This window comes from Strigops habroptila, chromosome 4 (assembly GCF_004027225.2).
Source record: "Strigops habroptila isolate Jane chromosome 4, bStrHab1.2.pri, whole genome shotgun sequence".
In the NCBI taxonomy this organism is placed as follows: domain Eukaryota; kingdom Metazoa; phylum Chordata; class Aves; order Psittaciformes; family Psittacidae; genus Strigops; species Strigops habroptila.
The window spans coordinates 65,195,853-65,211,989 of record NC_046358.1 but is presented as its reverse complement, the minus strand read 5'-3'; the positions used below and the strand labels follow the sequence as shown (position 1 = coordinate 65,211,989).

The 16,137-nt window shown below is 41.1% G+C and overlaps 1 protein-coding gene across 2 annotated transcripts in view; it reads left to right on the top strand.

The window, feature by feature from the left end:
- The first annotated feature begins 202 nt into the window (after positions 1–202).
- Positions 203–16,137, top strand: part of NAV2 (neuron navigator 2) — a 404,040-nt gene continuing 388,105 nt past the window's right edge. For both annotated transcript variants that reach the window (XM_030482681.1, XM_030482680.1), the window contains exons 1-2: positions 203–312; positions 3,369–4,006. In XM_030482681.1, coding sequence (XP_030338541.1) covers positions 3,932–4,006 — 75 coding nt within the window. In that variant the 5' untranslated portion in view covers positions 203–312; positions 3,369–3,931. The remainder of the gene's footprint in view (positions 313–3,368; positions 4,007–16,137) is intronic.

Here is a 16,137-nt window from a genome sequence, read left to right as displayed (position 1 = left end):
CCAAAAGTGTCTGCTCATTGACTCCGCCGGCCGCAGCCCCGCCTCCCATTGGCCTCCCGGCCTCACGTGGTCACGGCGGGCGGCCTTGCGGTTGGCAGGCGAGGGCGTTGTTGTGAGGAGGGAGGGACCAAAGCGAAGGGGCGGGCGGCGGTTGCCCGGGCAACCGGAGAGTGAGTAGTGGCGGCGGCGCGGAGCGGCAGACACGGAGCCAGAGCAGGAGCCGGGCGCGCAGGGGCGGCGTCTCGCCCTGCCCCGGCCGCATGGGCACGCCGGCCGCCCGCCCTGCTGCAGCAGCACCGGCACTAGCAGCAGGTACTAGCGGGGACGTTCCGCCCTGCGCGTCCGAGGGATGCGAAAGTTTGTCCCGGCGGTTAGGCGCTGAGGGGCCGGCAGCCAGCCGTGCCCCACCGGGGAAGCGGGCTCCCGCCGCCGGGATTGGCGGGAGGGGATGGGGACGGGAGCGGGTTCCCGCTTCTTCAGCAGTGCTGAGGCGGGAGCGACTCCTCCGTGATCGCTGTCGCCGGCATGTGGGGAGCGCGGGAGGGGTCGGCGTGTGTGTGAGGTGGAGGAGTTCGGGGGTCTCCAGCCCCGCTCCCTCAGCGGTTGTGCTGCTCCTCTTCATCATCAACATAATTATTATAATTTTTTTTTTACGTTTTATCGTGCGCTGGGGCAGAGGGCAGCTCCCCCCGCTCCCCATCCCGTGAGTTGGAGGACGTGTTGGTTTTGTCTTTCACCTCAGGCTGTGTTAGAGAGCGGGGAAACTTGCCGCTGTGCTTCCATTTTCTGTGGAAAAAAACGCCGAGAGAACCCAAAACTTGTGGGGAAAGACCCGCGAATGTATTTCAGATTGGTTGTTCTGAAGCGGGTTCGGTTGTGGGAGTGAAAAATTGGCGGGGCTGAGAGATATTTTTTTTTTCCCCCTCTAAAAGAAATAAGCGAAGTTGTGTTTATCCGCTTTGCTCCTGGTGAAGGAAGCCCCCAGGTGGGGTTGATTGGGGATCTGGTTACCCAGCGAGACCTCTCTGACAGACATTTCATGCAGGTGTGGATCCTTTTGGGGCTGTGTGAGGATGGACCCAGGTAGGACACATCCCTTGAGACTTAAATCTGAGAACATGGATTCAGCTGAGGTGGGGCATGTGCTTGACGCAAGGTCAGGTTCAGGCTCTGGTCTCTTCAAGCTGTTTTCTCAAGGAGGTTTTTCAGTTTGCAGCCCAATGAGCCTCCAAAACTGGGGTCTGGATCTTGTGGTGGTAGGAAAACGAGAGAACAGAGGTTTTCTGGTCACTTGGCATTTCGTTGGGATTTCACAACCCTGATGTGGTAATTTCCCCAGTAAATCTTACTTATTTTCTCCTTAAAATGTCTGTTTTGCCTTTAATACCAATCTACTGTTAACAAATCCATCTTCACAATTAGGTATGTGCAGAGATAAGAAGTGAACCTTGTTTTTGTTGGAGGGATAAATTCAGTCAAAATATTTAAAATGTTTTGGTTTGTGGCTGGTTTGAATGAAATGGTTCTTCAAGCTTCAGGATAAATTTTTCTTTATTAATTTTTTTTAATATATATATGAACCTCACTCATGTATATAATATATGTATTTATATACATATGTTTTTTATATATATATAAAAACTTGTGCAGTGATGGATGCTCTAAGGTTATAGGCATACTCAAAGTACTATATACAAATAGAAATGTGCATGTTTCCCTGGAGACTCTGTTTCTGGGATGGTGAAAGCTGTAACACTGAATGCACAGGAACTTCCAGAGAGATTGTACTTTTTCATCTCTTTTTTTAATCTTTTTTTTTTTCTGGTTCGGGGGACCTTTCGTGTGGAGAGAAGCTGTCCTAAGCTTGTCCTTAGCTGCACTGGTTATGTCATGCTCTTCCAGCATGGCATTACACGATGTGACTGATGCAGTCTCGTGTCACATCACAGTAAAATCACTGGAGGGAGAAAGTTTTTGTCGGTGGGACTTCAGGACATGTATAACAGTTGGGTTCTCTTTTTTTGTGTGATATTTGTTGCAAAGGTCAAATGCCCTTTCCTGCCTTGAGGCTACCTGTAGGATTTCCATGGGTGTGAAACCAGATCAGGAGGAGATTGTGGTTCAAAATAAAACCAGGAAGCTCTTCTTCCTTTATAAAATGGGTTAGATGTGGGGTTTAGCTTATTTTCAAATGGCAAAGCGTAGCAGCATCGCTGCAGTCAGTCATATTCTTTCCTGTACTTGTCAGAAGAAAAAGAAGGGGATGCTCACTGCATGGTGAGGAGCAGTAAAGGAGCATTTGAAGTGATAGACAAAAGCAGTATTTCTGCCTGTTGTCTTGCAATTTTTGCCTTGAAACAACAATAGACCTTGGCCCCTGTTTATGCATTTGACCAAAAATCTGACCTATATCAGACTTGGATGTTTGATTTGGGTATTCAGTTCATGTAGTGCTGAAGCTTTGTGGAAAGATGCAAGTGGGGTACAGGTAGCCAGTTTCTGCTCTGGTTATGGAAAATCTGTTTTTCATGCTACCCATCCTCTAGTGATGGGAGAATGTCTGATTATTAGGATTTTTTTTTTTATTATTTTCTTTGGATTTTTTTGGTGTGTGTCTCATGACCAGAGCTTGAATCAACAACATGCAGGCAAATATGTGTTCTTGTACCACGCTCAGCTAAGGTCGCTAACATTGATTTAACATTTAGCCTTTTTGGATATGGAATCCAACTTAATAAATGTGCTTTTTCCGATGCCTGCATATTGAAGCCTGGTGATATTGATCCCACCTTACAAATGAACTCAGGAAACGATTTGTCTCTGTTGTAGTAAACTTGTGCTCCTCGGTACAAAAGGAACAGTATTATAAGGTGCTTGAGTTGCTAACCTCGGATTTCAGATGTCACTTTGTTTCCCAAGTAATAATAACAGCCTGTTCATGCACATATTCTTGTGCCCAGGGTTTTGGGAGACCACACACAATAACCTTGTGAGCTCTGGAGAAAGATCCTTGGGTAGGAAACCCCAGGAGAATAATGAATTTGGCTTTAGATCCAGAACTCGAACCCTGGAAGACTGAGTTTGGAGTCAATCCTTTGCAGGCTTCAGCTGGCATTGCAGTAGGCTCAACACTGATGTACAATACTGTCGTTCTAGGGGTGTTTTCAGGCAAGGAGTCCCAAAGGCAAGGTAACCTGCTAAATAGGCATGGAAACATTTCGAGAGGCTCGGATGAAGAGTGTAGCATGTGCAATATGTGTAATTATTGTATCAGTTGTGACTTGCAGCTCTTGGTAGTGGGCAAAGAATATCAGTAGCTATGCTTTCTTTCAAGTTGGTAAAACCCCCTTTTTTTCCCCTCTGTTTAGGTATTTATTTGAGTACACAGAAGAGGATGACAAGCGTGCATGGATGATTTTACGTAATTAACACCTGCTAGATTTGCAAAAGGCAATTATCCCTGTGAAGTGTTTACATTGATTTATGGGAGGAAGGTGGCCCAGGAGAGGGATGCTGATAATATCAACACAGTGGATTAAATGCACATTTACACCTTTATTGACATATAAATTATCCGTGCTAGGAATGCACTGAAAAGGCTGCTGATGGAGCAATAATGTGGCACAAACTACTGGGTTTGGATTCAGCTCTGTCATCCTTCCGTAAGGCACACTAATGGAGACCTTCATCTGAACTAAAATAGGATATAGAGGCTCACAGAATGGATGCTTGTTAAGGTAATCAGCTGTGATGGCAAACGAGAGTTTAGAAGGATGATAAAGAACATGGACAAGGTTTGAAGGAGTTCTCTTGCCTTTTTTTTTTTTTTTTTTTTTTTCCTTTTTTTAAATGATTTTTAGATTTTTGTTGTTCAGACTATGGATTTTTAGAGAAAGCCTAAAAAGGCTGGAAGAGTCTTTGTAGCTGGGAAATGGAATCTGGCTCTGAATCCAGTCAGCATCAGAAAAGAAAGCCTGTGACACATGGACTGGAAGATCAAAAAAGGGTAAGTGACAAAAGGCAGAAGCACTTTCTGCTTAAATTGCTGAATGAGATACAAGTGGCAGAAGAGCTCCTTATAACTCTTTTATCAATTGCAACTGCTCGCTATGCTTAGCTGGCTGTAGATCACTTCTCCTGATTATATATTTGAAAATATGTTTGTTTCTCTCTTCAGGCTAGTTCCAATATATGGAGCAAAGCACTGAGAGAAGGGAAAATTGTAATGTGAGTGAAAGAAGGGAAAAATCTCCAGGATTTTGGCTGGTTGTTGAAGATACATGCAGTGTAAATGAAGTTTATTGAGTCTGATCAGATTATGGGTTTCTTATGACTTTAAATTTTTACTGGTATCATTAGGTTAAAAAATGGCTTTCTTGGGATTTGGTGATTAAATCTGCTGAAAATGTTGCATGCTTGTCAGCATCCTCATTCTCCTGGTGATAGTTTTATTGTAGTTTCCAGATGTGACTTTGACTTGAAACCAAATGCACAGTGGAACGTGCTTAATGTCAGCTGGTGGATTTTGTGTCCAAATGCTTTGTGGAAACTCTGTGTGTCAAGGTGGTATAGTAGTATTTAATGCTAATGGATTGGCATGTTAACCTAAATGAAGTTGCCATCTCAGATGGACTGTGGCTTGTGAACAGTTGGAATTTGAAACTTGTTTACTTGGCACCAGTGAAGGAAACTGTAAAACTTGCCACATTTCTACTGTATAAATCATTTATATGGTTTTCCACGCAGATTTGATGGGTGATAGAACACTGTATGTTCAGCTTTGTGTGGAGAGCTCCTTTTTTTTTCCTGTCGCTTTTACATATAATTTTTATTTCAGTTGAAAAATGAGTTGGGGGGGGCAAAGGCGGAAAAGGACCATCAGCTCTTATTTTGGTGTTCAAGAGCACTGTCTAATTTTGGAGAGAGGGAGGTTTGTGTCACACTTTCAAGTCTGCTGAAGAGTGAAAGTGGTTTCCCTGTTACCCCATTAGAAATCTAAGCAGCCTGGTAAACTTTTGGGACTGGATAAAATGCAGCTGTTTACTTGGAGAGAAATGACATTTAGGGAACACTTATTTGGGGAACCAAATAGAAGTCCCAAATGTATTTTAATTGCTCTAAGCATGATCTATTAAGCGATAATCTGCCAAGGTCGTCTTTCTACTTTTTTCAAGCAAGCATTCTGGGACTGATGTAAATCAATAAGGGCTGAAACAAAATCCTTCCACTAACTTAATTTCTGGAGGATGTTAGTACACTTTTTTTTTTTCCTCCTTAAGTAGCTAACATTATACTGGATATAGAGTACAATGGGAAAAAACATTTGGGACCTGTGACACCGAAGTGTACTGTAACTGTTGTGATGCACCAAAATTAATATGCAAGTCTCGCCTTGCTGATAGGTATAGAAGCCTACATCTCCCATCTGCTTCTGGCTCTGGGTATTTGGTGCACATGTAGTATGGGGCCTCTGACTGTGTAATATAACCCCAAGTGAGGCTCAGTGGCAGCTGGGATAACATTAATTGGTCATGCTTTGCTGACATTCATTTTAACTTGAACTCTAGCTGTTATGGAGATTATTAAATTTATAATGATATATGTAAGAGCCATTTTAATGACTCTGCATGCTCGGGTGAGCGCTCTCACTCCTGTTTGCAAAACAAGTCTTAACAGAGTATTACATTTCATTTCCTATAGAATTTTCCAAGGAAAGGTTACTGGCAAGAGCTTTGCTTAGACTTTGGTTTGCTGGGAAGAATCGTTTTGGAATGAAAATGTGGATGCAACTCAGTTGTTATTGTAGAAGTAATAGTAATATAATCTTTGTTCTTTAGCTTAAAACTCTGAGATTGACAAAAGTGGATGTGTGATCAAGGGCCATTAAAATTAATCATCAGTAGACACTTTTGTTACTGGGAATGAGGCTTGTGCTGGAAGAAATGAGACCAAGCTCGTGTTAAATTGTGCAAGTGCGTTCTCCTTTTTGTAGCAATCTATTCTGTGAACATCAAGTCAACTGTTGTTTGATGTTTTTGAAGCAGTAAGATGTCACTGTGTATATGTACACCAATCAGTGATGCATCTGGCGTGTCTTTCCCAAGTAAAATACAAAAAGCTAGGTTTGCATTTGTGGTGTAGAAATTAAGCTTAATTTGCCTTTTTTTCTTTTATAAGTGTATTTCTAGGTATCTATTTAGTAGCTATATTGATTAAAGCAAGACAAGATTGAGTGTTTGTGCTGATTTTCTAGAGGTATGAGTTGGTTTTGAGTGTTGGCTTATCTTCAAGAACTACAAACTGGGTTGTGCCTGACACTGCTGAAATCAGTAGAAGCGGGTTCTTTTCACTCATCACTTTGTTAGCTTTCCAGGTTAAGTTTAAGATGACTCTAATATTGATGTTCAGGATAGAATCACATTTATCTACGTAACTTACATCGGCTCTAGTGGAAACAACATAGCCAAATTCGATGCAAGTTGTACTATACCAGTGAAACATTTCATCAGGTTTAATAACCATGTAAGTGGACCATCTGAAGGTAGTAGGATTCCTAACACAAATACTAATGAGCAGGCTTTTACCAATATAGCTCCTTTAAATTTAGGAGCTATGTAGGTCATGCTATAGACTTAGTGAGTTTGTGTGTAGGTTATGATTTTGATATCAAAAATGGATGATTGCTCACAACCAGTAAATTCACAGATGTTTTGTTTTTCTTGAAGAGTAGACTTGAAATCACTGTAATGCAGGTAGAAACTGCTGCTAAAATAATCGAGTTAGGCACATTCCAAATCCTTCTGTGTCATGAAAAATTTAATACTGCCCTGTGTTCTGATTAAATGCATTTTCTGCTGGTGAGTGAAATGGAATATTTCTTCAATTGATTTCTATTCCTTGTTCCCACTCTTCCTGATTTCTAATTCAGATCCATAACTCTGAGTTAGTGGGATGTGGTAAAGAAATGTGTATGTGCAATAGTGACAGAAGTGTCTTCTGCTCTGCCTGAATGAACCCTCTTTGAACAATGAGTAAAGTTCAATTGTGAGATGAATTTAGACTTTGGAAGGATCTCTGTAAATGTGTATTTTATGCTTTATGTGCTCTGTTATCCAGCTAAACTTTGAGTTCTAAAAAAAGACTGAAAATCACTAGATGAGCAGAGCTTTATTTGTACCTGCCTCATGTATTGGGCTAGGAGGTTTTAGGAAGGACTTTGTTGTCAGTGGCACCGAAAGCAGCATGCCAATATTGCACCTCACAGCGCTTGGAGGTGGTTGGTTGCTTTTCTCTGTGGGGTTTGATTTTCTTTTGAATGAAGCATGTGTGAGCTGCAGTTTTATAGTGTTAAAAGCAGGCTAACACTTTTTCATGGGGCGTCTTCTTTCTCGACTTGAAACAGTCATCATGATCCACATGACTGGAGCCATATGCTACAGTCTTCTCTTGGGTTTTTGTTATGCTCTGCCTGGGTTGTTATTATTATCGATATGCTTTGTATTTGCTTGAGGATACTTTGCTACTACCTTTCTATCAAGGTTAAAGTCAGGTTAAAGAGCTTAAGTGGTCTTGGATGTCTTGCCCTTCTACAGAAAACTTGTGTTGTTTAAAGTGGAGTAATGTTGGCTGAGTACCATGTTTATTAGTAGATTCTTGTGCTGAGGTATTAATGCAGTTGATGGGTGATGTGCTTTTGAGCCAGTGTGAAAGCACTTGAGTGTAATGACTTCAAAATTGCAGCAAGGCTCACCTTATGAAATGACAACAAGCTGCTTGGTGGTGTTTTGATCTAACTGGGCTTTCAGGGAAAAAGAAATGCGTTGAAAATCCTCTGAGCAGGAGACCTGAGAAAATGGCATAACCTCTCCTTCATTTTGCAAATGTTTTAAACCTTCTGTAAACATACCAATCTCTGTAAGATTTTGGTTCCTGGCTGTGGGGTTTGTTTTTTTTATTCTTGGGGTTAAGATTGTTAGTGAATCTACTTTAAAACTGATAACAGAATCAGATTTGGGAGACTTCGTTAAAAGGATGGGCCTTGGTGATCTGTCCAAGGCTTGGCTCTACTTTAAAGTCATAAGTTTTCTGCTTTTAACATGCTCCCAAAACCCATTTTGTGGGTGTGCTCTCTGTGACTATTTTAAACCATTCTTGAAGAAATTGGCTCAGAGAAACAGGTAGTTCAGTTCATTGCAGTTGTAAAATGCATTATTTGCATTTTACAGATTTGCAGATTTGCACCTTGATGATTATTGTTCTGTTTGCTGTTGAAAGGTCTTTCTGGTTTTAATGAGTTGTATGAGAGCGTGATTTTTGTTATTGCCAGTCCTTTCCCAGTCAGGCTGTGGTCTTAAAGATTGTAAAAATGTTTATATAAGGTAAACGGTAAATCTTGCTTGTTGAGCTGATGTTGTAATATTTGTCTACTTAAAGGAATCTTGCAAGCCCTTTAAAATTAGGGGGTGACTTCTTTCTAACTTGTGTAAATTTACATTAGGATGTGATACAAAGGATCTGTGGTGATGTAAACGAAGCAAAGATTAGACTCCACGTGGTGAACCTCATGTGCGTGAAGTCTCTATGGCATAGCCTCATCTAGGAAGGAGTCAAGTGTAATTTTGTCAGTTTTTTGTCTTTGTGTCCTGTCCTTTCCCCCCAAGTCTGTGTTACTGTAAAATAAAGCAAACTTGTGTGTGATTTTTGAGGTCTTTTAAGACATGAATTGTTGGGGTTTACCTCTGTTTTGTAAAGCAAGTAGACTGTATGTGGCATGTCTACATATGCTATGACTTGTTAAGCAGTGATAGATATAAATATATGTGTATATATATATATATGGCTCCTAAAACAAACAGATGGAATACGTATGGATGGGATTTGTAAGGTAGGTGTGCTGGATGACTCATTTCTATGTCCGTTAGTGTTCAACTGAACATGAAGACTTTTAAGAAATGGCCATGCAGATAGCTTTTTGGATCTGGAAAGCCAACTTAATTTCAAGTAGAACTGAAGCAGATGTGTTCATGTTCAAGGATTAGGAATGTTGGCATACAAAGTGTGAAAATAAGAGCAAGTTCACAACAGTACTGCAAAACTGGAGGGGACAATGGGACTGAAAGCAGGAGGGATCCTAGTGAGACAGATGTTTTCGTGGAGTATGTGAGGTATAACCTGGATTTAAATCAAGTTTTGATTTGCATTCTCTCGTGTTACAGAAGAGCATCCAGTTGGCTTATATGGACTCATTACTAGATATTGTCGTAATCTGTGTTTTTGCACCTGATTCATTTTATATTTCATTTTTTCTCTACTTGGGATTGGAATTAAGCTTCCTGGCAAATACTCGGTATGAAATTGGTCTTTCTCTTCCAGTGAGTGAGGCTGCTTTTGTGACAATGTTGGAACTCGTTCCATCTTCTATACTGGATATGTGTTTGTTGGGTTTTTGTGGTGTGGTGTTTTTTTTTTTTTTTTTTCTTTCTTCAGTTATTAATGTTCTGGAGCCTCCTTCCAAATACTTGTCCTCTGGAGGAGTCCATTCCAATATACCCTGGATGATGATAATTATGTGATATCATCAGAAGGGGAGATTCCAGTGTAGATAACCATGTTCAAGTCATGACTTTTGCCTCATCAGGAGTGGCTATCCAGTATCTGTCCATTGCTCAAATTGCTAGGTTAAGCAATTTCTGTTAAATGACACTTAAATCAGAGTAAATCTAGCTTTAATAACATCCCCTACATGGGTATATAGGCATGCTTCTATCCTCCCTGGCTGAGAATGCTAAATGGAGCTCTTAAAGTCATTTTGGTTGAACCAGCACAACGCTTGCTTGGCTGAACAAGAATAAAATAATGGACAAAACATCCTGTAGTCACTGAGACCATATTTCTCTTTCTCATAGCGAGTGAAGCTCAGTGTGTTGAGAATAACTTTGCCTTGACTAAAGAGTTTATCTGAAGTTCTAAGGATGTGGGGAAAATCTCCATGTGTAGGCACAATGGCATTGCAAGACATTTCTAAATCATTTGGTGTGCTTTGGCAATTCTGATCTTGGTGGGGGGGCGGGCTGAAGTGATGAAGGACATTGCTGGCTTTCCACTTTAACTCTTTAGCAGCTCAGTTACAGAGAGGGAGTGAAGTCGATCAGGAGATGTAACCATGATCAACTAGTGCTGCTTGTGCTGTTACTATTTATTAACGGAATAGTTACGAATGAAACCTTATACTACAAAGGATAGGACTCGGGAGGTCTCTGTTAAAACCCCTTCCAGCACCTTTTACAAACTTGATGATGGCACTGTTTTATCACAAGGCCCAGTTCTGTACCTTTATCTTAACCAAAACTAGAGCATAGGGACAGATTGTAGTATGCTCAGAAGAGCCTGAATTTCCCCAATGCATACAAAACCAGAACAAGTATTCTTGTGGGTTTATTCCACAACCCTGGAATAATCCTCTGAAAATGTTTGTATGGAAATGTATTTGCACAGTGGGTAAGTCCAGATGCCATTTTAAATTGCACTATACAACATCAGAAATTATTTCTGTTTGCTGAAACTGTGTTGAACAGTATGGAAAAGGTGATTATTTCCAGTCCCAAAGGAGTGAGGGTTAATGCTGATGAGTACTTTATATACGAGATCCCTAATGCTGCTCTTGCCTGCAAGAACTTTCCTGCTCGAATACGTGTGTATCTACATAAGATCTGGTTTTAAACTGGATTTTTTTTTTTTTTGTTTTTCCTCCCTTTTTCTCTGATGGTAGATTAAGAATACACTGGTGTGATCTGCTTGGACAAATGCTACACCAGTCTGCCTGGTATGCTGTACTGCTTGTGGTACTGATCAATACCTGATGTTTCAGAGCTGGAGAGAAACCCAGTGGTATGAAGCATCATCTGGGTGCCTTATGTGCAGGGAAGAAATCCAACCCTTCCTCCAGCTGCTGCTGACAACAGGCTTTAAACCCTTAGGCATTAGATATGATTGCCATTCTTATCATGGATGACTACAAGGCTTAATGGTCATGAATTAGCTGGGATATTTGAAAATCCAGCCAGATACCTTGATTCTGTGGAAAATCTTCAGTCAGCAGTATGATCATAGAATCCCAGACTGGTTTGTGTTGGAAGGGACCTTACAGCTCATCCAGTTCCAACTCCCTGCCGTGGGCAGGGACACCTGCCACTAGACCAGGTTGCTTCAAGCCCTGAGGTCTCATCTGTCTCCCGTCTGTCAGGTTAAAGCCATTCTCCCTTGTCCTGTCCCTACAGGCCCTTGTCCAAAGCCCCTCTCCAGGTTTCTTGTAGCCCCCTTTAGGCGCTGGGAGCTGCTCTAAGGTCTCCCCTTAAGGAGCCTTCTCTTCTCCAGGCTGAACCAGCCCAGCTCTCTCAGCCTGTCTCCAAAGCAGAGCAGCTCCAGCCCTCGCAGCATCTTTATGGCTTCCTGTGAACTGTATGGATCACCCTGTTGTATGGTGAGGTTCTGCAATGAATGCTGGCTTCTGTAGCTGGATTCAGAGTTCCTTGTCTGGGGCTGGTGAATGTGAGTGTGGGCTAAAGGGCGAGAGCTCCAAACATGACTTGGTTCTGCAGCTGCATCTCAGTGCAGTAGTGAGCCTGTTAGTCCGGTTTTGCACATACTGTGGTATGAGTGAGGATTTGATAGCTGAGATCCATATGGCTTCAGTCTGGTTTCAAAGGTAATGAAACCAAAAGGCTCAAGCAGTAAATAGAGATAAGTGCTATGTTGTATAATGTATATTCTTTACACAATAAAGAACACTTGTTTCAAAAGAAAGTGAATTTCTAACGTCAAAAAGGAAAAGCCTGCTACGTTTGTGTCAAACATGGGTAACAGGATGCTATGGAGACCTCCATGCCTAATGAGAAATTTTCTTCTGTTACTGGTTAGATTGTAGAAGACTTGGCAGATTCCAAAGTGTTCTTGGGAATGTTTCCCCAGCTACGAAATGCACCTTGTGTATCCTTCCCTTCCTTCACAGTGATTCAGCTGAAATGGCTGTATTGTTCTCATTCCTTCTGTGATTAAGATGTAGCAAACCCATTTTTTCTGTGCCATGGGATGCATTTCCTCTGACACACAGCTTCGGAAGCCAACCCCCCCTGCAGTCCTTCCTCATGTGAATGTCCCACACAAATCACTGAGGTTCAGGTATTGCAGAAATTAGCCCTATGTGTTTTTGGTCATTTACTAGGACAGGTGTCCCTCAGGCTGTGCAATAAAAGGCACAAGTGGGTAAACATTAGGAGTTGTGTTGTTAATTATTTCTTGTGAAGCAAGTGTGACTTTTAGCTAATACACACTAGAACTCATTAGCATGGAAGTTAGAAAAATGTTCATTATTATGCAAATGGATACCCTCTGGCTTTGAAGTGATTGACGTATGGAATAACGTGGGGGCCATGATATTAAATTCTTGGAAACCTAAATAGCTGGGAAATTCATATTGGACAGTCAGATACTGTCTCATCATATCTGTGCCTGGAAGCAAATTTGATATCCCAGAGGTCTGCTATCTATTTAGATATTCCTGGTTAAGGGAGTGGTAGGAAAGGGAATGGGGAAAAAAGGGGAAGTGTAAAGGAAAGAATGATAATTTGGACTTATTTACTATTTAGGGCATATTGCAAAGCTAAGAGTACCTCAGGGATCTTTCAGAAAGGGAGGCATTAGGGAGAGACAGCCATGAGCTTGTCAGTATTTATTTTTAGGCACCCAGTGTTAGGGTTTTTCTTTTGGTTAATCAGGGTCTAGTTTGACAGCTGTGATACAGATTTATTTATGCTTGCATACTACTGCAGTTCATAACTTTAAGAAACGAATATAAGAGACAACTTCCAGTAGTAGCAAAGCTATAGTATATTCTGCCACAAAGAAATTTGATTTCTGTGTTAGAGTGTAGGTCCAGTACTACAGGTAATTTGAAGCAGATGTACTGCTGCAGTTTGTGGCTCTGTAGTAGGTTCACAGTGCAGATGAAGGAGCTTTTAGTGAGGGTGAGAAATGTGTGTGGTTCCTAGCTATGTATTTCTGTTTGAAAAGCATCCTGGATCTGTATGCATTCGAAGTCATATATTATTTTCAAGGGATTGCTAAAAGGAGTATTTAGAATGTAACAGGTGAAAGCTGATACTTCCTTATAAAATTTTTCAAGGTTACATTGGTCTAACTCTAAAATGTAGAAGACTACTGGTCTAAGTTAACTTATTCTGCCAACCTGAAATCCCCTGCTAGTGCAGTGTCTTACTGTTATCTGTTTTCTAGATCAAGTCATAATTTCCCTTTTATTTTGAAGGGATAGTACATCTGAGTTTCTTGTACTGTACAAAGGCAAGTGCATCTGCCTTTTCTTGCACTGAGCCTTTTGCCCATCAGTTCTCTTCCTGCTCTTTTTCAGGCGATGCAAAGTAACCCAGAGGTAGTATGTGACAGGGAGCTGTCATCTGAGGTGGAAATGGCATGTGTATAGCATGAGAAAATTTGGGCTGTTCAGCCTGGAGAAGAGAAACTGCGTAGAGACCTCATAGCAGCCTTCTGGTATCTGAAGGGGGCCTACAACGATGCTGGAGAGGGATTGTCTGTATTGTCTTCATCAGGGATGGTAGCAATAGGACAAGGGGTGATGGGTTCAAACTGAAGCAAGGGAAGTTCAGGTTAGATGTAAGGAAGAAGCTGTGTGGGTGCTGAGGCGCTGGCACAGGTTCCCCAGAGAAGCTGTGGCTGCCCCATCCCTGGCAGTGTTCAAGGCCAGGTTGGACAGGGCTTGGAGCAACCTGGTCTAGTGGAAGGTGTCCCTGCCTATGGCAGGGGGTTGGGACTGGATAAGCTTTAAGGTCCTTTCCAACCGTAACTATTCTATGATTCTATAATTATAGGGGAGATGGAGCCAGTGTAGATACCTAGACCTTTCTCCCATTTCTCAGGAGCTTCCTGCAGCTTCTGACGGGAGGCCAGACTTGTCTTTGGAAGTCTGCTGAGAGGCTCCTGCGACATTCCCATGGCAGTAGAAGTCACTGAGAGGATGCGCTTTGGTTTTTTTTGGTTTTTTTTGGGTTTTTTTTTTTTTTTTTTGCCCCTTTACAGAAGACTGTCCTTTATCCTCTAGAAAGGAATGATCTGGCTTACAAATTAGCTTGTCCTTGCAACATCAGGAAAAAATAGCATGGAATTGAAGACTGTGATTCCTTTTCTTGCTAACAGAGTACGATGCATGGATGTCTCTTGAGGCTATTGCACATTGATGATAATAAATATGTACTCAGGCTTGTGTAGCTGTTTTTCAAGTGTTCTGCACTAAAAAAGGAGTTGTGTTTGAGGGAGCTGAAGGGCAGGGGAGTAGCTTCTGAGACCTGATCACAGAGTGAGTTGAGAAATCGATAGAGACGAGGTAAGCTTGTTTTTCAAACCCTCATTTATTGGTGGAAAATGAGAACTCTGTGTGCTGCAAGCATTTGGTTTGCAGGGTTTTTTTTTTTTCCAAGTCTTTCAGTTCTTCCTTGTGATGACAGCAGTGACTATCAGATCTTCAGTAACTTGGAGGATTTGTTGTGGATAAACAACATGCATCTGATAGGACTACTTGAAAAAAGTAACAAGGCAGATGGAATTGCCTATGTTATTTTGTTGTCTCCCTTTGAAATTTTCTAATTCAAATGCACAGTTTTCTTCATTGATTTCTGCTGTATCATGTCAAAGTAATGAATCTTTTACATGTCTTCAGTTTAGTACTGTGATATTCAAAATTGCTAAGTAGATCCTGTAAATGCAGTAGAAATCGGAGAGGTTAGAAACTGGAGAGATCCCAGAATTGCTAGACTTTGGGCAAGGGAAGTTGGATTGTAGTGAAATTTCCTGTGAGATAGGCAGGCACCTGGACTTCAGTTCCATTATCATTCTGTTTGTCCACAATGTTATTTAGGCTGATAGCTCACATCCTAATGAATGGAAAAACTGTCATCAAGCACCATAGAATCAATGGAAAAGACCTTTAAGTCCAACCTTTATCGCAGGACTAGAAGAAAATCTTTCTTTCAAACATTTAATTTTTGCAGGTTTTAAGTACTTACTGCACTCCATTTGTTGCAAAACTCATGTTAATCCCTTGTGCTAGGTTTTTTGTTGTTGTCTTTTTAATTTGCCTTCCAAACTGGCATCATTTCACTTCATATGGTGACTTCTGGAGCTCGAGCTCAAGCTCAGCAATAGGAATATCCAGTCTTCAAACTTGTTTTCCTTTAAGATGCTTGTCTAAATAAAAGGAAGATTAGTTATAGTATGTATGTGTTATGACTGTAATAAAATCTTCATAAATATTTATCAAGTGGGAAAAATAAATACATGGATGCATCCTTTTAAAACTCAAATAATATCATGTAATAGGCCAGCTGGCAGAGGATGAAAGTTGAGTATGGGTGAGATGTTTCACCTTGTACAAGTTACATATGAGCTTCAACTACAGTAGAGTGCATTGAAGTGCTAGAATAGAGGTAAGCATGTACAGACAAGGGTCTTTCTAGGTAGGAACTTTAAATCTTGATGGTGGGTGGTCTAATGTAATTCACTGTGTTTACAGTCCCTGTATGTGAAGTGAAGGTGTTTTATGCTTTGACAGAATCAAAATGAGCCAGAAGATACATACTTCATAAAGATAGTGTCTTGACTGCTGCTCATTTAACATGGGGAGGCAATATCCTTGAAAGATAAGGTGTCAAATCTGCACAGTTCTCCTAGCCCACAACATGTTTTTGAGGGTAGTTCATGAGATAATGTGAAAGACTTCTGCATCTTGGTCTTTCCTATCTATAACATGGGGTAATAGTGATCTTACAAAGCATTGTGGGACCTCCATATGGGAGAGTTGAGTGACATTAGCAGAAAATCTTGAGTTTCTAAGCATACAGTAATGGCATTAACACAATGTCTGGTTGATAAGATTCTGTATTTATCTTTATCTAGCTTGCACGTAATAGATGTAGTTATCTTACTTGCAGGTTAAAGATGTATCTACATCTACAAACTTGCAGCATGTAGATGTAGCTGTTAGATTTTTCTGTGTGTGTAAGTGTATCTCTTTATAAAGTAGAATATTACTTTCTGGTAATTGGAAATGAT